The sequence below is a fragment of the Cavia porcellus genome, unplaced genomic scaffold (assembly GCF_034190915.1).
Source record: "Cavia porcellus strain 051 isolate PalLab524CR breed Dunkin Hartley unplaced genomic scaffold, mCavPor4.1 scaffold_28, whole genome shotgun sequence".
Taxonomy (NCBI): domain Eukaryota; kingdom Metazoa; phylum Chordata; class Mammalia; order Rodentia; family Caviidae; genus Cavia; species Cavia porcellus.
Genome location: NW_026947511.1, coordinates 7,464,888 through 7,489,793, shown reverse-complemented (window position 1 = coordinate 7,489,793; position 24,906 = coordinate 7,464,888). Strand labels below are relative to the sequence as shown.

Here is a 24,906-nt window from a genome sequence, read left to right as displayed (position 1 = left end):
TCCAGTGTTGAGGTTGGTTTTGTGCAGTAGACAGATATTCCTGGAAAATACTTGACAATTATCAAAACACATCTTTCAGTTCAGCTCAGGTTACCACACTGCAGATACAAAGTACCAGGATTCCGTGAAAAAGCTTTATTGCATGACAGATATGTATATTTACTTTTTTTAGTACTAATCCAGAGTTATAAATCCTCTTGTGTTTTAAGAGAATTAATATATTACAATCCAGAAGAGGATTCTTTTGAATTACATTTTTTAGATTTAAAAAAACTTTTCTCACATGTTAATACAGAGTAAAATAATTGAGGAAGTACTAGGTGTGTGTCAAGTATAACGTATCAGAAAAGCTATCAGAAAGACTCCTTTTTGGTGGCAGTTGCTGTGGTTTTACGAACGGGTTAATAGGGCTTCAAATTAAAGTCTGGCAGATTGAACATGTGCTTGGTGTCAGTTCCTGCGATAAATAACTTGAAAGAGGAAAGTTATTTTGGTTCATGATTTTTTTTTTAAAGGGGTTAAGCCAAAACAGAACATAACAAAGCATATCAGAACAGTACAATGTAAGCAACACAGAATTTCACTAGAAGACAACCGTAATTAACAGTAACTACCACAATGTCTCTTTCTTTGAAATAGTTGAGTATAACTTCATATACAGTAGTATCAAACATAACAAAATAGTATAAAAACAGTCAAGAGAATCAGAGTATCACAGGGCATTCAGAACCAAATACCAGAAAACAAACAATGGCTATTATATAATCTCATTTTCCATAGAAAATTTGTTTATATTTTCACAGGTAATAAAATCCGGTAAGGTACAACATGATAGAGCCAATGGAAACAGAAGAGCAAAAGCATGGTAGGACTTCATAGTAAAATGATATTATACCAGTCCTGGCTATTAGAATGACTTGTTGCCCTCAAATTAGCTGTTCATATCATCACAGTTCATAAAATCAAACCAAACAAGGACAAGTCCATCACAACTAACCAATGCGATCATTATAAGGTTTCAATACAATGTAATGGGGAATCATGATTACCATAAACTCTTATGTACTCTTATTATTTCTTACACTAGGGAGACTATACGGTGTTTATACATGTGAGTTTCATTTATTTCGCTTATGAGTATGGTCTCAAGTGGCACCCATTTATTAGTAAATATCTCAATGTGATCATTCTTTATAGCTAAGTAGTATTCCATTATATAAAAATACCACAGCTTTTTTATCCATCCCTCAGTTGATGGACACTTAGGTTGTTTCCAAGATCTGGCTATTACAAATAGTGCTGCTATAAACATGGGTGCACATATATCACTGTGGTATAATATTTTCAGTTCTTCTGGGAATATGCCCAGAAGTGGAATAGCTGGGTCAAATGGGACCTCCAATCCCAGCTTTTTGAGGAATCTCCAGACTGACCTCCACAATGGTTGCACTAGTCTACACTCCCACCAATGGTGCGGGAGAGATCCTTTTTCCCCACAGCCTCTTCAGCATTTGTTGTTGGTAGTTTTCTTGACTCTCAGCGTTGTTTTAATTTGCATTTCTCTAATGACTAATGATGATGAGCATTTTTTCATGTATTTATTTGCCATTTGTATTTCTTCATCTGAGAACTGTGTATTCATCTCAGATGCCCATTTTTGGATTGGGTCTTTGAATTTCGGGGATCTGATTTGTTTTAATTCTTTATACGTTTTACACAGAAGTCCTTTGTCTGAGGGACAGTTCACTAAGATTTTTTCCCAGTTTGTGGGTTTTCTTTTCACTATGCTGGAGATTTCTTTTGACATGCAGAAACTTTTTAATAAGACATGATCCCAGTTATTGATTCTGGAAAGTAGTTCCCGTGTGGTTTGATTCCTGTTCATGAATTCTCTACCTACCCCTATGTCTTCAAGGTTTTTATCCAATTTTTCTTGCAACAGATTTAGTGTTTCTGTTTTAATATTCATATCTTTGATCCATTTTGGTTTAGTATATGGTGATAGGCATGAGTCTAGTTTTAGTTTTCGGCATATGGAGAGCCAGTTTTTTCAAGCACCATTTATTAAAGAGACTTTCATTTTTCCAGTGAACATGTTTGGCCCCTTTATCAAAGATACGGTGGTTGAGTGTGTTGGTAGTTGTGGTTGTATCTTCTAGTCTATTCCATTGACCTTCATATCTATTTATTATTCCAGTACCATGTTGATTTTATTACAGTAGCTTTGTAGTATAATTTCAAGTCAGGGATTGTGATGCCTCCTGCCTTGCCTTTGCTGCCTAGAATTGCCTTTGCTATTCTAGGTCACTTCTCGTTCCAGATGAATTTTGAAAGTGATTTCTCTAGGTCTATGAGGTATGTTGATGGTATTTTCACTGGGATTGCATTGAATCTGTGTAACAATTTTGGGAGAATGGCCCTTTTCACAATATTTATTGTCCCTATCCATGAACAAGGGATGTCTTTCCATTTTCTGAGATTATCTTCGATTTCTTTTTCAGGGTATTATAGTTTTCCCTGTATAGATCTTTTCCTTCTTTTCTGAGATTAATTCCTAAGTATTTCATTTTGTTGGATGCCAGGGTAAAGGGTGTGGCCTCTCTTATTTCTCTCTCCGTAATTTTGTTGTTAGTGTATAGAAATGCTATTGATTTTTGAACATTGATTTTATATCCAGCTACATTGAGGAGGATTTTATATCCAGCTACTATAATATCTAGGAGTCTTTCGATGGAGTTTTAGGGGTCTTTTATGCAGAGTAACATGTCATCTGCAAATAATGATAATTTAACTTCCTCTTTTTCCTGTCTTTACCCCTTTTATTTCTCTCTCTTGTCTCATTGTTCTGGCTAGTATTTCCAGTGCTATATTAAATAAAAGTGGTGATAAGGGACATCCTTGTCTTGTGCCTGATTTTAAGGTAAAGGCCTTCAGTTTTCGGCCATTTAATATGATGTTGGCTGTTGGTTTGTCATAGATTTGGTTCATGATTTCACAGGTCTCAGTTCATGGTTACTTAGCCCTGTTGCCTTTGTGCCTGTGACAAGACAGAGCACCATGTAGAACAAAGCAGCTCACCTCACGGTGCAAAGAACGAAGAGAGATAAGAAAGGCTGGGATCCCAGTATCCTCTTCAACAGCACATCCCACAGTGCCCTACTTCCTCTAGGCTCAGCCTCCTGAGGTTCACCACTTCGAGTGGTGCCAAGGCTGGTGAGCCAGTGTTTAATGCATACAGCATTGGGGTCCACGCTATCCAAACTGTAACGAACTCCCATGTAGTAATGGTGAGCATGAGAGGAGGGAACAGCGGATGGGAGACACCAGCAATGTCGTGGCAGGTGAAGGGTGGATAGACCTGTGGCAGCCCGCTTGGTATAGTAGAGAGAGTTGACAGCTAAGTTCTTTCGGGAGAAGACCTCTCAGAATCTGAGATGGGCTCTGAATTAGATAGAGGCTGTGAAGCAGGGAATAGGCCTGAAATGAAGTATTATTTGAGAGTCTGAACAAGCTAGATTACTTTTCTTATCCCATATAGCAAGAGGAAATTCTTGCCAGAGACTAGATATTTTTTTCCTTTGGATAAACTAAAATAAATAAGAGGTTTGGCTATAGAAATGCAGACAAAATAGGAAGGGTGAAATGATCAAATGGAAAAAAGAAATTTAGTGAAATTCTGCATATTAAATGATGAAGTTCTGCATTCTTACCACACTTTGATACTAGAATAATCAGGTAATTATTTATCCAGGCAGGATATCAAAGTACTTTTCTCTGGGTACAATGAGCAGACCTAGAGAAAAGACCTACAGATACGGCCTGATGATACTCAAGGAACCTCAGTGAAAGAATGCCTGACCTCCCATTCTTCCTACAGTGAACCAACATCAATAACCCTATTACTCCACCCGTTCCTTCCCACATGAACTTGGAACTTGAAGTCAGTTTTTCAGAACCTTGATCTGAAGTAGTATTAAATAGCCAATGAATAAGAAACATTTGAGGAAAGCTGACAACAAAAAGTAGATACCAAAACAAACAAACAAAAATCGTGGAGAAAGCAGAAATGCAAGGAGGAAAAAAAATAATCAAAGGCAGCATTCCTACATTAATATGAAAGAGATGAGAAAATATTGCTTTCATATAATAACAGAGGCTGTGAAAAAATAATAACATTAAAAATAAAACTTAGACATTAAAAGTAAAGTGTCAAAAAAATCACCCCAAAACCCATCAGGTAGACCAAGGATAATATAGAAATGAGATATGAAAGGTAGAAAATAAAAGACTAGAATTAACAGGTATAATATCATGCTAATAAGAGTTCTAGAAACCCTACAGAGAAAAATAAGGTGGGAAAGAAGAAATACAGTAAAATTTTGCAGAATTAGAGGACATTCGTTTGAAGATTAGCCAAAAAGAAAGAAAGAAAGAAAGAGCAAACTATAACGAAACAAACATACAAAAGATACCACTGTAAAATATCAGTATTCTTACTAAGGAAAATGGAAGCATCCTAAATCCTACAGGGAAAAGCAAAACAGGTTACTTGCGAAAATATAAATAAGTGAAATGGCACTGTTTTAGCAGTAACACTGAAATCTTACACAGTAGATTAATTCCCTCAGAATTCATAGGCAAATTACTTTCGGTCTACAATTTTAAACAAATTACCAACTGAGAAACAGAATAAAGGCATTTGAGATCTAAAATGCATAAAAGATCTAAAAAATTTATTGTCTTTGTGTCATTTTACAAGAAGCAACTGAATGGTAATTTTATCAAAACTGGACATAAGCAAAAATTATTTATGCTACTCCATAGGTAGTAGTCAAACATAAGGAAAAGCAAATTAAAATTCTAAAATGATAGTAAAAACTGACTTATAGCATCCCTAGAGAGAAACCAGTCCATGTTGCAATAGGAGACAGGATGAATCCAGGAAGAATGACTTACAGTATAAAATAAAAAACAAAAAATATATAATTCAATATATCTGGCCATGTGTAAAATAATGCTTGTATGGGTGTTCTACTTTCTCTGGAGCATTTGGGATGAATTGCTGATTCAGATAACCTGGTAAGTGAAAGAGGGAGGAGACAGTTGTAAACTCGAGAAAAATAAATGCCTATATGAAAAAAAGAAACACAAAATTAAAATAGTTTGGCAGAAATTGTTTACATAACTCACAATAATATAAATCACAAGTGTGCTAGTTCCAGGGTGAGACTAATAGATACTCTCCAGATGTGACTTAAAGAGCAAAATATTTTTATTTCCTGTGTCAGTTCAAGATGAGCATTTCAAGTGGGTAGATGTGTCTGCTCCATGCAATTCTTCAGGAACCCATATTTCTTCCACCTTGTACCCAGACATCTATGTTCCAGCTCATTAGAGGATGCAGCCAGGATGGGCCAAGGTTTAGCATCCAAGCCTGGAAGTTCATACAATGCTTTCACATCTAATGGCAGAAATTCAATTACATAGGCATATCTGCAGGACATATTCAGAATATTTAATGTCTGATAATCTAGCTACAGATCTGCTATAAGAGTTGGAGGCAGGTTCTGAAACCTCTCTGTTGTATCACATGCTGACTGGTTATTTTGTTTTGTTTTATTTTGTTTTGTTCTGCTAGCTGATGGGAAGTGATGGGTTGGGGAGTATCCAACATAGGAATTGGGAGAAGCTTGAGCAGTAACCATTTACAAGCTAGTATAGAAATATTAACAGTTGATACAGCTGTACAAAACATACAGATTGACCCTCTATACCCCTGACTAAAAGGAAGGTTGGGAAAACAATATTGACACAATGATAAAAGATGAATAGAAGAGGCTAAACTAATTATTATGGGACATTTGCAGTTATATTAATGTCTAAATTTTAAAGTCAAGAAATACCAATATATGCATGAATGAAAAAAACTACAAAGAAACCAAATGTATTAAATATATCACTATAAAATGTGGGTGTAGTACTAAGGAAAATGGAAGCATCCTAAATCCTACAGGAAAAAACAAAACAGGTTACTTGCAAAAATGTAGAAATATGAAATTGAGTAGTAGAAGAAATAGCCAAGGTGTTTATAGGTAATTTGTTTTTGAAGTGAATGGAGGGGTGACACAGGATACTGCTATTTTTTTTTCACTGTAGCCTGGTAGTATACTTTAAATTTTTAAATAATTTTCATGGGTTTCTTGGATAAAAATAGTAAGAAAAAAAGTATTTCAGTGATAAAAAGTGGACTGGAGAATGATTTACCTTGTATCCAGGCCTTTAAAAGTGTGTCTACTAAAAGTTTAAAAGCATTATTGCTGTACAGTTAGGCACCCCCCCCCCAATAATTATGGCTCCAGGACTCACTCTGTCTCAGAATCTTTTGGATGAGCTTTTAAAAAACTTCAAATGACTCACCATCTCAAAATTCTGACTTGGCTTTGGTTGGGTTCCAGGGGACCAGTAATTTCTCAAAGCTCCCCAGCTGCTTCTGATATGCAGTTGAGGGTAACTCCTTTAGTCAGAGGTTAAACATCTTCACTTCTCCTTCATGAACATCTTTTGTATTCTTTCCATCCTGTCCTCCCTCACTGCTTCTGTTTCAAGTTGCATCTTCCTCTGCTCTAAGATCTAAACCAGGCTGATCTTCTTCAGGTTAAAGAATAGGAAGAAAAAGAGGATGAGAGTTCTCACTGAGATGACCTGCGAATGATGGAAATAACCATTCAGAAAGCCAGTATTTTTTTCTTTTCGTTTTACAGAAACCACTATAAGTAAATATTTTACCATATGCACCAATAGCTGCATTTCTAGTTGGCAACGAGGATCAGCAGCAGTTTTCATAGCCCACTTATTTCTATGAAAGTGGCTCTCAGGGGAACACATCTAGGAAGAAAAACAATCTTTTCATAAAGAAACTAATTATCACCTGAGATAGAGAGGAGGTTTGATGTGATGAATGAATTTCAATATGATGTCTCTTCATTGAGGAGAACCTTCTGTTTTCTTTGTCTTTTCAGTGAGAGGCCATGTGGAAAGAAATGCTATAAACACAAGTTTGGTACTTTATATTTTCTTCTGAGAAATGTATATGTTTAATTCTATCTCGTTGTACATATATACCTATAAATGTGTTGCACTTGTTTAAAAAAATCAAAGAATTGGTAAATATTAACTAAGATAAACTTCATGGAGGCCTACATATATGCACATGATTTATCTGTTCTCTTTCTGATGGGCCTCCTTGGCTAAGAGGAAACAAGTTAATACCCTAGGCAATTTAGGAGCCGCTATTGAGCTTATCTATATTTTCAAATTGCCTTGAAGTTATTGAAATTGTTGTGAAATGTAATTTGAAAGGTTTTCTCAAAAGAATGTAGAAACGTATGGAGACTTTAACCATTGAAACAATTTCATATAATTTACAAATAAAAGCCAGACAGAAATTAATATACACCCTTCTTTCTAGGGTAATAACTTAGTCCATCCACAATGCTACAACAATGTGCCATAAATTGGGTGACTTATAAACGACAGAAATCTTTCTCTCAGTTCTGGAAACTGGGAAATCCAAGACAGAGATGTGAGTATTTTGGTGTCTAGTAGGTTCCACTTTCTAGTTTTGACTGTCTCTCACATGGTATGAGGGAGCTGGTTTGCTCTCTGGGATGTTTTATAAAGGAACCAATCTTATTGTGCTTCATGATGTAATCATGTTCCAAAGGTCTTGTGTCTTAATACCATCAACTTAGTGTTTCAGATGTTAGCATAAGAATTTTAGGGGAACACGAACACTCAGACCACAGTAAGTAGTCTTTTCACATTATTCATGAGGAGTCAGGAGACTTGAGTCCTGGTTGTGATGTGTTGGTAAGGATTTGTAGTGTCAGAAATCTACCTTGCCTCTCTGTACTTTTGTTTCCCCATGTATAAAATGGAATAGTTGGCCTAAATTACTACCAAGATCATCTGGAATCATCTGATTCTGGAAAGTAATGAAACACAGCCTGTAACCATAGAGAGCAAAGTTGATTGATAGATCCAAAAATAGATTTATTTTCTCCTGTGTAATGTGATGCTCTCCCATTAAGTCTCTCTGTGACTCTGTATATTGCCTTAATAAACCAACTTCTTGATTTTTTAAATGCCAGCTGTTCAAAATGAATGGAAGACTGTCTTAAGAAATACGAGACAAATGAGTTCTTGTCTCTTTCTTTTAAATATAGATCTGAATTATTGTGCTGTTTTTCATTCTTGCCAAAGGTATTCAAAAAGCAGAAGGCAATGATTTGGCAAATTTAGAAACTATTTCACATTGTTTCTTGCTTTCTTTGTGTTTATGTGAGAATCCCACTCAAAAATATTATTTTCTCTTAAAATATGCTTTCTTTTTATTTTTACCTTTCTGCTGGCAACAAGTCCATAACTGTAAATACTTAGGGATTTTGCTGAAATCTTTGTGTTGATTTCTTGAATCTAAAATGCATCTTGACCTAGCTGAAACCAGTACAAGGCTGGGAGGCAAAGTCTTCCTCTCTGTGAGCATCTGTGCTGTATCCAGTCCATTAAATGACCATTTTAAATGTCTTAAGAATTAGCAGAAATTTACCTTTTACTTTATTCTGTATTAATGTATATCCTAAATGGCACATCACTCACCAACTATGTGAGACTGGACAAGTTGCTTACTTTAACTCTTTCCTCCTCTCTATATTTTGGATTTTACCTCTACTATAAATTGTAAACAACTCACAGAGAGAAAAGTTAGGGAAAACACACCCTTCACAGTAGCATCTAAAAAAATGAAACACTTAAGAATCAATCTAACAAAGGATGCAAAAGATCTGTACAGTGAACGTTACAATACCCCAAAAAGGAAATTGAAGAAAATATCAGAAAATGGAAACATATCCCTTGCTCTTGGATAGGAACAACCAACATGGTGAAAATGGCCATACTCCCAAAACTGCTATACAGATTTAATGCACTCTCAATCAAAATACCATTAGCAAACCTCAAGATCTAGAGAAAACAATCCTAAAATTCATTTGGAACCAGCAGAGACCTAGAATACCAAAAGCAATTCTGGGCAACAAAGGTCAGTCAGCGGGCATCACAATCCCTGACTTGAAATTATACTACAAAGCACCCCAGAAAGAATGGCTATCATCAAAAAATGAACTGATGATAAATGCTGGCAGGGCTGTGGGGAAAAAGGAACCCTTCTCCACTGTTGGTGAGAATGCAGACTGGTGTAACCACCTTGGAAATCGGTGTATATATTCCTTGAAAAACTAGGATTGGAGGTCCCATTTGACCCAGCGATTCCCCTTTTGGGTATCTTCCCAGAAGAATTAAAACATCACATCATCCAACAGCAATGTAGGTACACCCATTTTTACAGCAGCATGATTTATAATAGATTTATAATAGACTTATAATATAATGATTTATAATATAATTATAATATATAATTATAATAGGGAAACAAGCCAAATGTCCATCAGCCGAGGAATGGATAAAAAGATGTTGGGTTTTCTTAATATAATGAAGTACTACTCAGTCATGAATAATGATAAACTGGAGATTTTTATAGATAAAGGGATACAACTGGAGACCATACTCATAAGTGAAATAAATCAGACCCACATATGTAAACATTGTATTATCTCACTAGGGTGAGAAACTGAACTGAATGAGGTCCAAAATGTACTATAGATACTGTGAATTGGGGAGAAATTGTTCAAAAGAAAAGATCAAGTATGATAGAGGAAAGAGGAAAGGGAAAAAGAAATACATATTTATACACAAGACAGTTAATATTGTTGTACAGCTAGTTTCTCTTAGTTCATTGAAAAAGGTTTTTGCTAATGTTTTTTGTACAAGAGGTCATGCCTGTAATCTTGTACTCCGAATAACTATGAAGACAACAATTCACAATGTATTAGTTATTGTAACTCTCCTAATCTGTTCTGAAACTTTTAGTTTTGCCATTATTTTTTTCCTTTCTTTAAAATAAAAAAATAAATGGAGCCTTTAGGTCCAAAATTATTTTCTTCTCCTGACTTTCTAACCCCCACTTCCCTTTCCCCTTCATGTACTTTCTTTTTCTTTCTGCCTTTGTCGTCCTCTCTAACTAAACTGGCTGATGGCAGTCAGCAGTGTTTTTGATAGTGGTCAGAAGCCGACTTGGTCGGAGAGTTGCTGTGTTGCTGAGAACAGGCTGAGGAGGAGGTCCAGGCTGATATTTTTGAAGATGAAAGCAGGGAACCGTGGGCCTCTGTATGTGGGTGGCCTTTGTAAGTTACAAGTGGCAAGGAAACAAATTCTCCCCTAGAGCTTTAAGAAAGGGGCACAGACCTGCTAATACCTTGATTTTAGTCCAGGGAGAATCATATCTGACCTAAAGAGCCATAATATAATGCATTCATTGTTTTAAGCCACTAAATCTGTGGCAGTTTGTTGCAGCAGCTATATAAAATGAATATACAGAGTAAACAGTTGGAGATGAGTCTGGAAGCAAGAAAAGAAAGCTGTAATTTAAACATATAGAGGTGGCATTTAAATTTATGGACCAAAGAGATCACCAGTAGCATGATTACAGGTGGAGAAAGGAAGAGGATCAAAGATTGAGCACTTGGCACTCAATCGAGAGCTCAGAGGGAAGTAAGGAAACAACAAAGATCCCCGAAAATGATCAACCAGTAGGAAGAGGTGGTGTCCTGAAAGGCACAGAAGCCTGTCAAGGAAGAGAGGAGGGGATCACTGCAGTGTGGCTACTGATTATACTGCAAATGAGGGCATGAGCAAATGAGTTATAGCTGTCAGAAAAGGTGGATTAAGAGAACTGTTGCTGTTTTTATTTATTTATTTATTTATTTTGTATTTTTGAGACAGGGTCTCGTTATGCAGTTCAGACTGGCCTTGAGCTCACTCTGTAGCCCAGGCTGGTCTCGAACTCACAAGCATCCTTCTGCCTCAGCCTCCCGAGTACTGGGATTAAAGGCGTGAGCTACCATGCCTGGCTCTTGTTTTTATTTTTTAAAATAATATCAGAAGTGGGGCAGGTGGTGGTGCATGCCTATAATCCCAGCACTGAGGAGGGTGAGGCAGGAGGATCTCTGAGCGTTTCAGGACTGCCTGGAATGAGATACTATCTCGACCTGCTACTTCTCAAAGAAGATAGCACTGGGTATGTTTGTATGCCAGTTGGAAGAAACAGTTGATATAAGAGCAAGGGAAGAATTTCTGGGCAAATACCCTGATACAGGATGATAGGAATGAGATGTGGGGCGTAGGTAGGGTACCCATCAAGAAGGCATACAGTAGAGGATGGGTTGATGGCATTGGGAACGTGTAGGATGTTCTGATACTTCCATTTTCTCACTAGAATAGGAATCAACAGAGTGAGGATCAGTAAGGTGGTTTAGGGGGCATAAGGGAAAAATGAAAAACAGTCCATTGGGAAAATTGGGAGATTAACCAACTAGGGACACATAGTGGGTTGCCTAGCAACAATAAAAGACCATTAGATGTTTGTGTTCATGGATTTTACAAAGTAAATACCACCATACCCTTTGAGAAAGCCTCTATTATTGGTGCCCCATCCTACCCCCAAAAAGGCCAAGTATCAAAGGAAATGTAGAGTGAATTGAGGAAAAAATAGTACCTTCTTGTTCTTTCTTAGAAGATAGGTTGGCTTATAGGGTGAACAATAGTCTTAAGTTAATATAATTCTTACTTTTCTAAGTATTAAATTTATATATATATATATGTATAATACTGTCTTACGTATTTAAATGCTGCATCTTTAAAGTGGCAAAGCCTGGACAAGGGCTTATGGGTGATTTTTATTTTGAGGAGTAACCCCTAAGAGCAAGAGACTGAAAGAGTTAGCAGGGAAAGAAAGAAAAGCCCAGTCCAGTGTTTGTTCATCACATTAGCCACCATCATGGACACTGGGACTCACCCTCCCAGGGGACCCGCCATGAATGTGCTTCAGATTGCATAATACACAGAATCATGCTGGGAGTGTTTGCTTCTGTCGACCACTGGTTAGGTGTTGCCTGATGGGATGATGGGTTTATCACAGGACTGTCCATCTGTCCAAATGGCTCAGTGGACCCATCCTGATATACCGCATAGTAGTGAGAGAGTAGGCCCAGAGTGGAAAGCAAGAGATGAGGGTGCAGCTGGAGTAAGAAATCATCCCAAGGATCAGAGGGAACAGCTGCACTGAGAGCCATTTGTGAAGGGATCAAAGTGTCCAATACTGGAAGATATTAATTAGAAAACACCCTAAAACTTCTTCTAAAATTTCTTATAATACGCCATAACTACACCTGAGTTTTAGTTTATGAAGTTTGAAATTTTGTCTTAGATAATTCTAAGCCAAAAACACATGCAAATACATTGAAATAGCTGCTCCACAGTTACATGGAAATTCAGAGTAGTTTCTTGGCCTTTTAAGCTCCAGGGCCTTTGCACTTATTGTATCTTTCTAACTTTTCTTCTCAGAGGTCTTTCCATGGTTTCACAATCATGCAGGTTTCAGCAGAAATGTTACATCTGCAGACTTCCTGGCTACTCTAACCAATTATCCTATCCCATTCTCAACACAGAGACTCGCTCACCTCCTTCCTATTTTTCATTATTTGAGAATGGCAAATGTGATTTGTCTGTGTACTTCTATGTTTGTTTTTTATCTATTTCTACTGCTACATACACCGCTTGCAAGCATGTATGCATACACAGGCACAATTAATTTCATAAGTGTGACTTGAGAGTGCTATGCCCAGCACCCCTGAAAGGAGCAAGGTCCGTACTTGTTAACTATACAGTTTTTGTAATTCGTATTTGTTCAGTTTTTCCGCAGTGTCTGGTTGACCCCAGCCACTGTAGTCACGAGCTGAGTGAGGACCTGTTGAGGTGCCGAGAATCACTGAAAGACAAGCTGCAGCTCCTTCCCGCTGCTCTGTCTGTCAAGGATCTCCCAGGCTTGTCATCCTGTGCATAACGGAGAGCCTCTCACACGTTTTGTGAAGAAGAGAATACCATGATTTGGTTTCTGTGTTAGAAGTGGACAGTGAATTCAGTTAATCATAGTGCTCTGGTTATCTGATGCTGAGTGACAAACCACCTCAATATTAAGAATTTAAAACAATGCTAATCATGTGGTTTCTCCCATAGTGTCTTGAGTCAGGAAGGTGGCATCAGTGGGCTGTGTGACTGATCTCTGCTCCATGTGGCATAATAGAGGACGCCATGTCTTGGGACTGGAAGCATTGAAGGCTCCCTCACGTATCTGATGTCTGGTCTGTGATACCTGGTCTCTTCGGATGCACCCTTTCCTCTGTGGCCTCTATGATTTATTATTTTCCAAGGGTGACAACATCAACATCTATTTCTGGCAAATAGGAGCTTCACAGGCAGTGTAATCATCAAAAGACTACTTATATTTTTTGACGGCTTGTAGTAGTTTGGGCATCATGCTATTATACATGTATTATATTATTTCACCCCAGCTGGTATGATTTGTTAGTGGCCACTTTTTTTTTTTTTTTTACAAAGAAACAATTGAAACTCCTTAAGCTTAAGTGACTGGCATACACTCACAAAGAACTTCTAAATTGAGGGTGAATGGATTAATGGTGGATGTTGTAGTCAGGGGTTGTGGGGAGAACAATTACAACCAGGACACAGAATTGGTCACCTAAACAAAAAAGTGCAGAAATGTGTCCACAACACTAAAGACCCAGAATATTTGGGCAAGGGTCTGGATCCCACAGCAAGGCCCTGCATGAGTGCAGCTGAAAACTTAGAGCCCGTGACAATTCCTCCCATGAGTCCAACTGGAGGTCTAGAGCCCACACGAAGGACTGATGTCAGTATGTTTTATGGATCCGTGCTGGGAAGGCCTAAAGGTCAGTGGTGGAAGCTAAAAAGTCTATGCCAGTGGGATGGAAGAGCTGTACTGATAGGTTGAGGGTTCTGCGCTGGAGCCAAGAAGTCACACACAAAATAAAAACCAGGGCTGCCCTAAAAAGTATTACATCCATCAGTGACAAGGAGGTCCCAAGCTCCTCTAATGATGAGAACAGTTGAGTACATGCCAGGAAGCCAGCGTGACAAGTTTCTCCTGGAGATTAAACAGCAGGCATCTTCCCCTCTGGAGTCAGGAAGTGATGTTCAGTGTAAGGACCATAGGCCCCCCAAAGTGCACCACAGCCACTCTCACCAACAAGGTCCCAAGCTCCTCTGAAGACAACGGTCGAACTCACACTGGGGAAGCTAGTCATGATGAGCTTCCAGCTCAAATTAGCAACATTTAGGAGAACCCACAAAGCCTAGCTTCTCCTTCTCCATGTCTCTGTTTATGCCAGCAACCTGCCTCAGGTGGGCCATCTACCCTCAGCACCATGCTGATTTAATTCAGCTGGGGTTAAGTTGACCACCAGGTTTTAATTTATCACAGTGGCGCATGAGTAAGATTCTTGCTTCCAGAGGGAAGCAGGATTGGGCAGTGTGCTCCTCTCCCTCCCCGCCTCTCACCACCACACACACATTGTCTCTTTTTTTCCCTTCCAGTATCAATCATTTTTATTTTTTTCAGTTACATTTGAGTAATGTTTTTTTCTACTTGTTTTTCCCCACTGAACCGTACTATCATTTTAGTTACATTTTGAATCCTTGGATTGATCTTTAAATGTCAGTGTCTTGAAAAGGCATCCAAACTGATTTAAAATAAAGTATTCAAGGTGACAAACTTTTGGTGTATTGGAAGCTTTTATAGAGAAAAACAACACTTTGCATTTTACCAATAAATACAAACTTCTTTGCAACCAGAGGAAACCCCAGGCCCACCTACATCAAGGAGGGCCTCATTCTGATAGGAGGGCGAAGACATACTTTGTATTTGCTTTCCTCCTTTCCCTTTTTCTTCCCTCCTGCCTTAGGAATGATGAGCCAGTCCCCCACAGAAAGGCGGCAGCTCTGAAATCCTGTCCATTTGCAACCTCAATGTTGAACCTTTAAAACACATTGTTGGTCAGTATATGTTCAATTAATGAATACCATAAACATGAAGCCTCCCAAGTCACTGATGTTTCTGTGGTTTTTTTCCCTCTGAACCTTGGCATCCAGCTTTTAGAAATTAAAAACATACTTGGCTTTAGGACCTCTTATAAGTGCCTGAAAGAGACATTAAATATTTGTGGCTGTGGCCCCACAACAGTGATTTAAACACATATCTGGTAAGGATGTAGAAACACTCTGTCTGGTTTCATATTGCCATTTGGGAAAGAGTTCATCCAGTTTTTCTCTACAAGATCTGTTGATTCGTTCAATAAATGTTGATTAGCTGCTTTCTAGATGTCACTGGAGGAATGAATGACTCCAGTGAACACAATAGACACTATCCTCACAGAGCTTACATTCTAACGAGTAGACAGTAAATACATACAGTACATAAGTTGTCAGATGGTGAGACGTACTGTGGAGAAAATGAGTTCTGAGGAAAGAAGTAGGAGTGTCAGATCACGTCACTCTCCCCAGGGATGTCCCTGCAGCTTATTATCTTCTCCAGGTTGAAGTCCAGAGCGCTACATGATCCTGCCCCATCTCCCTGACCTCAAACCCTCTGCTTCTTCCCAGCCGCCACACTGACCTCCTCGCCAGAGAAATTTGGGCATCAGTTCAGTCCTGTCCATAGCACTCTCTTTTCTCTCTACATAGCCCCTCCTGCTTCAGATAACTATCAAATAACTCCCTCATCTATTTTTGATCTTTACCAGGCTTTATATTCTCAGTGATGCTTTGCTAACCAACTTCTTTTCAATTTCTGTCAATCCCTGCTTACCTATCCCTACCAAACTGACTCCTTTGAAGGTCACAGCCCAGCAGAGTAGATGACCAAATGCCATCAGCTGGGCACAAGAGCATCATTTCCCGCTTTCTCCAGGGTGCAGGTCTGCCTTCTGGTTGGAGAACCCGAGCGTGTCTCTGCCTGTTAGCAATGTTGGGGAAGTTTTCAGTAAAGACCCTGCTTAGTGGCAGCAGCAGGGGACTCTCCCTGTGCAGTCTGTAGTAGCACTAAGCTTACTAAGTTGGAATTACCAGCGGCAGGATGGGCCATACCCTTTCAGCTTGGAGGTAATTTCTTGAAGTGGAGCTCCTCCTTCAGATAGGATGATTCTGTCCCGAGACTTTTGGCTGGGTGTATCCATTGCGTTTGGTCTGTTTTACCTCCTCAAGGCCATTCTTGTTCTCTGAGACATTTCTCTCTTTCATCCCCCACTCCGGCTGCTCAGCTTTCAGTTTCACTGGCTGTGCTAACCTTTTATGTATTTCTTGTTTTTGTTCAGAAACTGAAACTGCATCTCATATGTAACTGGCTCATATCAACCTCATTCCCATTTTATTAAAACCTTAGCTTCTTTATCCTGGTCTGTACCTTGTTGGTTTTGCAGAATTAAAAGAACACCCCTGCTTCCACAGGCAGAGTTCCTCAGCGTGCAAATCTCTATGACATTAATAAACAAAATTTAGCATGTACACTTCTCATAGGTTAGGTTCCCAGGGAGGCAGATTCTGCGACAAATTCTATATGCAACAGTAGCAGGAAGGAAGCCAAGCAGAGCAGAGAAGTTGAGATTCAGTGCCAGGCTCCCAGGGAGTCCTGGATTAGAGTGGCTCTTCAGAAGTGTTTTGACTGTGGCTGAAATGGCTAAGCCTTTAGACTGCAGCCTCCCTCCGTCACTGTACGTTCGCACCTTGGGCAAAGAGGGTCTGTGCAGCTGGGCCATTCATGCAATGACCAGCGACCCCTCTGGAAAGAGGGGTCTAGACTGCTTTCCAGCATCTCTTTTGTTAAAAGTAGGTGAAACTAAGATTTGGCTTCAAAACATATTGCAGCATTTTGGTTAAGAAGTAACCATGTAGAATTGGTTTTGGTTCCATGTTGAAATTTGGTAGATTTCATTGAGAGTGTACAATGGTAGAGCCTGAAGAGACAGTGGAACTCCTCAGGGTAGTGCTCTGCATTGGTAGGTGGAGGAGTGGAATGAAAAGGAGGGAAGAGAAATCTCTGTGACCCCACCAGACTCAGCCCAGGACAAGAATTTGACAGTAAGTTGTTTACTGGGGGAGATTCTTCCCTGACATGTTATCAAGGAAGTAAGGAAATGGAATAGGAGGAAAAGTCAGTAAAGGAAGCAATTTCAAGAGAATTACTGCTGGAGGCACCTGGAGCTCAGTCCCTTAAGAGAATTCCAAGGAACTAGTCTGCATATTTTGGAGTGTTTAAGGGGCAAGGAAACCGGAACTTTTGTTCATGTTCCTTGACTGAGAGTTTTTTCCTGGAGACATTAGCCTCCCAGAATTTTCACCTCAGTCTGTGAGTGGCCCAACTTGCCCCCACTAGGATAAAAGCCGCCGATGTCTAAGAAAGCTGCCTTCATAATGTACAGGTGAGCCATTGAGGAATTTGAAGATCAAGAGGAGGTGACATTTCTGGGCCGGTGGGGGTGAACCTTTGGCATGTGTGCGATAGCAGGGTGTTTGATATCACTGAAAGCTCTAAAATGTTTGCCATCTCCTCTCTAAGGGAATACCCAAAAGTAGAACTTAAGTATCCAAAAGTAGAGCTTAAAGCTCTTCACACTGGTTATTGAAGATCCTCCTACTCTGTGCCCAAAACTATTCCGAGTAATTGGGGGTGGGGAGACAGTAAGGATATAGAAGCGGGAGATGTACCCCTGCTCGAGAAAAGGTCTTAAGTGTAGATCCTGTCTGAAAGAATGAGAACATTTTATAAGTGTTTGCAGCAGGGTGAGAGCTGTATTATACTGAAAACTGGGCCTTGAGTTCCTCAGTGCTGAGGAGCTGCAGAGAAAGGTTACTCCAGAAGAAAAGGTGCACTTCTTTCCTTGTTTTTAAGAGACTGGGTTTGACATTAGTTAGAGGCAGGATAGCATGTCAGTGAAGGGCTAGAGGCCTTGAAATGGGCCGAATACTTTTTGATCCTATCTCCGTTGCCTTGTCATTGGAAAGTACTCAGGGAAGCCTTGGTTTTCTCCTCTATAAAACAGACCAGTAATTGAAGATAAATTACAGGGATGTTGAGAACACTCCATAAAAACAATTAGCCGAGAGCTTTCCACATAGGAGTCCAATAAACATTAGCTGTGCTGGTGACTATTACTGACAGAGGGGATGAAAAAAGAAAGGAAGGTGAGAGGATGACCAGGGTTTAGGGCAGCATGAAATTAAAGCAACAAAAGGAAAGACACTGTGAAGTATCACTCTTGAGATGCTGGGAAAGTGATCGGGAGGCCTTTAAAACCTTGAGAAGACATACTTACTGAGACCAGATTCTCATGGGAGCTTGGCTCCCCTCAAAGAAAAACTTTATGGGGAAACCCAGTATGTAAAAAATAAAAACAGAGCTACTCATTTGAAAGTATAGTGGGGAACCAGGGTCCTCTCTTCTCTCCTCCTCCTCCAACCACCCACAACCCCTGAGGGATTCTGAAAAACCCCAAGGCTGCAAGAACAAAACAATTTCTGTAGAAGGATTTAAAAAAAAAAAAACCTCACTTGTTTTGAATTGAGTTTGTTTTCCAGAAAAACATTTTTAAAGAAACTCATCTTGGAAGAAATTTTGCTTAAGTGTGTTACCTTTCTGCTTTCTTAAGAAGGCTGAATGAAAACCTTCTAACTGTCCTTGATGACTGTTGATTTTACTAATGGACATTAGTTAAGGTTCTATGCTTAATAATGTGGTGCTTTCCAACCCCAGAGGTTCTGAAGCGCGAGGACTCTTAGGTGGTTCTGTGGCATTTCTATAGCAGCAGTTTATGGTATCAAGGAAAGAGTCTAAACCTGGGAGCCAGGCTATCAAAGCGGTATCCTAGCCTTGAATCTTATTAGTGTCATGACCTTGAGTTAAGTACTTAACTTCTCTCTGCCTTGGTTTCTTCTTCTGTAATTTAGAAATAATAATCATACTTCCCCAATAGTATTATGATGAGAAATAAATAAATTTTTCATACCATTGCTTGCTTAGAACAATACCTAAATTTTAAAAATGCTAAGTAAGTGCTATGTTAATGGTAATTATGATTTACTTATGTTTTATGTAATTTTTCTATTTTCTCTTTTGATGTAGTATAGTGATTAAATCTGTGGACTCGAAAGCTAAATAATCTGGATTTGAATCCCACCATCATTATAATCTTGGGAAAGTTAATCTAATTCTCTGTAACTTGACCTATTTGTCTAAAAAATGAATTTAATAATACAAACTAGTTCACAGAATTTTTGCGAAGATTAAATGAAATAACCATTTTAAAATTTATTTTTATTTTTATAGTATGTTTATTATACATAATATTTACATTCATCATTCTTGTTAATTATTAAGAGTCTAAGTGTAATATGTAGTATAGAATCAAGAGGGTGTGTGTTTGTGTGTTTGGTCTTTTTGAGACAGGATCTCTCTATACAGTTCAGGCCAGCCTTGGCTCTACTTGGCAAGCACCACCAACCTTAGCTTATTGCAGTTTTTATGTGTTTGTGCAATTAGTTGTCATGTATTGTTTTGACTGAGTTTGTGGGGCATGACACCACAAAATTGTAAAAGTATTTTAGTTAATGTAACCAAAATTGGAAATGCAGTAGTGTTAAAATTTATGATACATGTTTTTGAATAGTTGCCTGCTTTTATAAAAATGAATTTTTAGAATTATAAATATAATGCTTACTTTGCATACTATTTCATCTTTTTAAAGCAAAGTTTCACTATGCAGTTCAGGCAGACCTTGAACTCATTTTGTAGCTCGGCCTGACCTTGAACTCTCAGTGATTCTCTTCCTCAGCCTCTTAAGTGCTGGGATCACAGGCAAGTGCCACCATGCTCAGCTTTGCATACATGTTTGTCCTTTCTTTGCATAAAATGTCCCAACAAGCATTTCAGTAGGGAAGAGGAATACCTGTTAAAGGCATCTTACACAGGATTCCAGTATTAGATAATAAACTGAATTTATAATTTTTAAAATAATTCAATTTATTAATGTAAGGTTTTTATGGAAAAAAATATTTTAGTGCCATTTCCTATTGGTAGCCCTTTTAGATTCTGTAACACTTTTAGATTCACATAAGCAATATTTATGTAGCAGACATTAAATAGATAATGAATTGTTCTAGAATATAAGCTATTCACAGCCATGCTTATATCTTTATGCTTGTGCTTAATGCACTGGTTGATGGTAGGTGCTCATCAAAGTACTTGTGAAGAGACTGGATGACTGCATGCTAGTTTCATTCCACTGTAAAACAAGGAATACATTTAGAACTCAACAGTAGTGTTTTTAAATGCTACAAATGCTGACTATGACTGTGTGTAATGCAAGAGGACATTACTAACCTTTGAGACTCATAGGGATGTAGTGAACTCTTTAAGATTTTTTATTGGTTATCTGTATCAAATTCTGCCATTCTTTAGAGCATTAAAAAAAATTTTTACTTGTTTGGAAATTACCAAAGGAGACAATGAATAAATGTGAAATAGCAGAGCCATTTTTATCCAGACACCCTTCGCTTGTCAACAGTCTTGGATATAATAAACATGAAAACCCAGAAAATGCCAAAAGGGGTAAGTTAGAGAGTAAAAGTCACACGTGGTGAAAGTCCGCTACTGTCCGTGTACTGTTGCGGTGCCTTTCTTCTCTCTGCTCTTCCAAGTCTTTCCCCCTTTAACTGTCTCATTTTCTTTCTTGAAAATTAATACTTTGGGGATGGGTCTGTTACTGCATAAGCTACCATGTTCAGGGAATGTGATAAGTAACTTTTATCTGTATTCAATGTTGAAAGGCTTCCTTGATGTTCAAGTTTAGCTTCTTTTTTATAAAATGCCAAAAATGAAGGTGTTAAAATTTAGCAGGTGTGAGTTATATTTAAATTGGAAAACATATATAAACTAGTAAATTTGTCATCCTTATTGATATAAACTCTCAAAACATTTGTGGTTAAATTAAAGTATATATAATGCAGGTGTATGATCCTAGTCCGTACAGTTGAATGAGATTAGTAAATCAATACTGTTATTTTAAAAACACTAAGTATCTTTTTGTCTCTTTGTAGAGTCTCTAAGGTGGTCTATGAAATGAAACCTATAAACAGAGCAATAAAACTTTTCTCCTTTAACTTTGGGTGTCAGGTATTTTGTCTGAGAAATGAGGAAAGTTACTAGCATACATAATCTTGTTTATTTATATTTTCATTACAGTCCTTTTTCCTGACATAATTTCATGTGCCCATCTCTTATTTGACTTGTATTTGCTTTTCATTTGGCTAAGAATTAATATGATTTTCTGTATAGAAGAAAACTTTATAAGCAAAAGGACTCCCTTTGTGAAGATCTTAAAGGATTCATCAGAAATCAGAGGGTACCTGCTGGTATAAATTATGATCATCCTAGTATAACAGCCATGATGGGCAGTGGGGAAGGAGTAAATGAGGAAAGGATGTGTACATGGCAACCCAATTAACAAATTTTGGAACACGTCCAAAGATGAAAGGCACTTGTTTGTTTTTTATTCATTTGTTTTAATCTCTATGATTTGTATCTTTTGTTATTTCTGGCATTTAAACAAATAGCTGATAATAGACTTCTGTAAAGCTTGGGGAATTTCTGACTTTTAAGTGACTGACAGTTTCATGTGCCTCACTGCCTCTATTAGCTCCCCTTTCTTCCAAAGGTTGGCATCATTAAGGGACATTAGATATTCTTCCCCTATTGCAAAGAATCTGCCTGCTGCTTGAGCCCTGTTCTGTGCCAGAAGCGCTATCATTATGTGATCTGTCCCCTGGTCATAGTTCATGTTTGCATGCTCATTGAATAATGTGAAATTGGGGAAATTTATAATTCATCCCTCAATAATGTGTGTTACAGAGGGTTTTTAATATATAGCACCACTATGAAAATATTACCTCTGGAAGCTAACTTGGAAATCTCCTAGTGAGATATTTAAGCAGATAGGTATGTTTTTAAGTTTTCTTTGTTGGAAGATGCCACCTGAAGATTTCTAGTATCCAACTGTATAATTGACTTAGCCTGTAAGAGATCATTGTACCATAAAGATTTAGTGGTTGCTATAGCAGCATGAGACCACAGAAGCTGTGGTCTGTGCAGGCCACTCTCACGGTGATGGGAGTTTGGTCATGGCTGAGTGCCAAGACCTGTTGAAGGCAGAAAGGCTGTTGCAGTGCCTGCAGTGCTGGACACCTGGTACCAATTAGATCACACCTGCTTTCTGGTGTTTGGTCTCTCCCTTTCCCTTTCCCTGAGCTATAGTTTAAAAAAAAATCACTGAAAATCAGAAATGCTTCAGACTCTGGCCCAGATCTCTATATATAATCCCTATAATCTCTCAAAAATGTGTATAAATTCTTGGGATAGTAAATGTGGGAAATAGAGTTTCATCTACTCTTTCATTTAAATGCAGGAGAGTATCTTATTTGTCCTCACATTGAAAAATTCTCACAGGAGCTATTTCACCACATACACACACACACATACACACACACGCATGCACATCCCGTAGAAGAACTATGGCAGCATCCTTCACAGTGCCCAAAACAGTGTTTAACACACATTAGCAACTGGGAAGTATTTGTTAAATATATGATCCGAAGCAAAAAGAAATGACAACTGAGTGCATCTTACTTTCATTTCTCATCTTCTTGGCTTTTTCCAATTATTATTTTGGTTCCAACAAACTTAAATCCCTCATTATTGTTTCAGTGATATGTTTTTGAACATTGCTCAAAACATCAGTCATTGGCTGTTGTGCACACATGTGAATACACCAGTTTGCTCTGTCCAATGCAAAATGCTACCTAGTTGATATGATTACTTGGGAGAGATGGTGGTTAGCATGAAGAATACTCTAGAAAGTTAAATTGTACCTTTAATTTTGCTTGAAAAGCCCTGAAATGATTTCTTAGAGTACTGTATTACTCAAAAATAGTGTGCTAGACTGCTTTTACTCACATTTTGCTGTCGATTATTATAAATTCAGCCAATGTTTATTGAGTACGTGCTAGATTTACGGACCTAACTGTCTCTGCCTCAGGTTGTTTACCACTGGTTCTGATCCACATAAACATGAAGCATCAATACTGATGCAAAACTAGCTAAAGTATCAGGTTCCACGATCTCTACTAGTTCTTAGAATAGAGAGATTCCAATGACATGGAAAGTCTAGACAAAGCAACAGTTTAAGAAAATACAGAATTGCAGTGTAGGATTGCCTTAATGGATGGTGTAATGAAGGATGTCAAACAAACATCCCAGGTAATGGAACTCCAGTGAAATGAAAGCCTAGAGGTTAACATTTATACTGTGTTTGAGGAACAGTGATTCATCTGCTCTTAAAGATAATGAGATATATTATGGTAGCCATTTTGGATTTACTACTATCTTAAAGTCCTTTATTGCCTTCATTATTTTGTTTTTATTCCATTTTGTTCTGTTTTGTTTGACTGTTATTGTGTTTGAAGTTACGGGCAGCTATTTTGAAGACAACAATGGTAATCATTGTTGATTTCCTCTGATCTTGTTTTGAAGTCCTGTATCACTTACACTTTGTTTTGATTGGTATAATTCTGTTTTATTTTGTTTGGTTTTATTCTCTTTAAACTAAAAATTTCCCCCCAAAATCCTCAACTCTTGTTGAAGTAGTTTAATATTGGAAAGAATGGAGATAATTTCACAAAGCTCTGACTCCTGGGGCTTCTGCTGCCGCAAAACAAAGTCCTACAACAGCCCTGGGATGGCTTTGAGTCACGTCACCCTCCGGGAACCACGTGGTCCCGGGTCACAGGCAACCTTCAGGGCACACACTCTTGAAGAGAGTTTCACCTCCCCTGTGTCACACAGTGGTGGTGCCGCTACGCCCCTCTGCTTGCGTGCCATCTTTTCTCCGAGTATTGTGTTTTAACTTGGAAGTTTCCCAGTATGTCTCTCTCTTATAAGAATACTAGTCTTAGTAAAGCTCAGATATTTCAGTATGACTGCATCTTAATTTGATTATACTTTTCAAAACCCTATTTCAAAATAAACCATATTTACGTGTACTAAACCTTATGACTTCAACATTTCTTTTTGGGCACCCAGTTCAAGCCATATTGGGCACTTGGAATAAACCTGTGTGATACTCGATTGTAATGTTTAAACTTAACATGTAGCATTAAAATGATGAAGTTAATATACAAAGTGCAGAAACACGAAACTTTTACATGGTTGTCAAGTATGAATATTGTAAATGTTAGTTTTTAAAAGCCAAATTCTATTTATTTGGTTTTGTTAAGGGCTAATTTATTGTTGGCTATGTCTGAAATGAAATGTCTTGAAATAAAGACTTTATACAAGTACTTAGACTCTGCTGATAAGTTCAGTTTCTGGCAGAAAGGAATGATCCACTGGAAACATTAGACTTCACAGGCAGAAAGGATTAAAGAACGGTTAAGGAAATTCTGTAGGGAAGTTATGATCTAATTTATGATCATGGAGTTCCAATTAACTTCCTTGGCGGTATTTGTGATAAGCATTATCTTTCTAACATTTTCAGAAACTGACAAATCATTTGTAAGTTCAGATAAAGAACAACAGTTTATAAAAAAGCTTTTTTCAAAAAGTGTAAATGAATAGAGTACACATTATTTCTTCTCTTTGAATTTTGGAAGTGTTCTTCATCTAGTAAATTAAAATGGCAATATTTAAAAATATTGATACCAGTTTCTATAATTCAACAGCAATATGAGTAATAAATGGACCCCAGACTTGCATGCAAAGTACTTTGAAATATTTTTTCCTTGTTTATAGATTCTTCTTGATTGTATATTTTA

At 38.0% G+C, this 24,906-nt stretch overlaps 2 protein-coding genes across 2 annotated transcripts in view; one reads left to right on the top strand and one right to left on the bottom strand.

The window, feature by feature from the left end:
* Positions 1 to 16,223, bottom strand: part of LOC134473856 (basic salivary proline-rich protein 3-like) — a 34,145-nt gene extending 17,922 nt beyond the window's left edge. The window contains exons 1-3 of the mRNA XM_063239554.1: positions 16,114 to 16,223; positions 15,857 to 16,003; positions 5,369 to 5,493 (exon numbers count right to left, since the gene is read on the bottom strand). Coding sequence (XP_063095624.1) covers positions 5,369 to 5,493; positions 15,857 to 16,003; positions 16,114 to 16,223 — 382 coding nt within the window. The remainder of the gene's footprint in view (positions 1 to 5,368; positions 5,494 to 15,856; positions 16,004 to 16,113) is intronic.
* Pcgf5 (polycomb group ring finger 5) overlaps positions 1 to 24,906 on the top strand; it is a 116,098-nt gene that overhangs the window by 12,985 nt on the left and 78,207 nt on the right. The window lies entirely within an intron of this gene.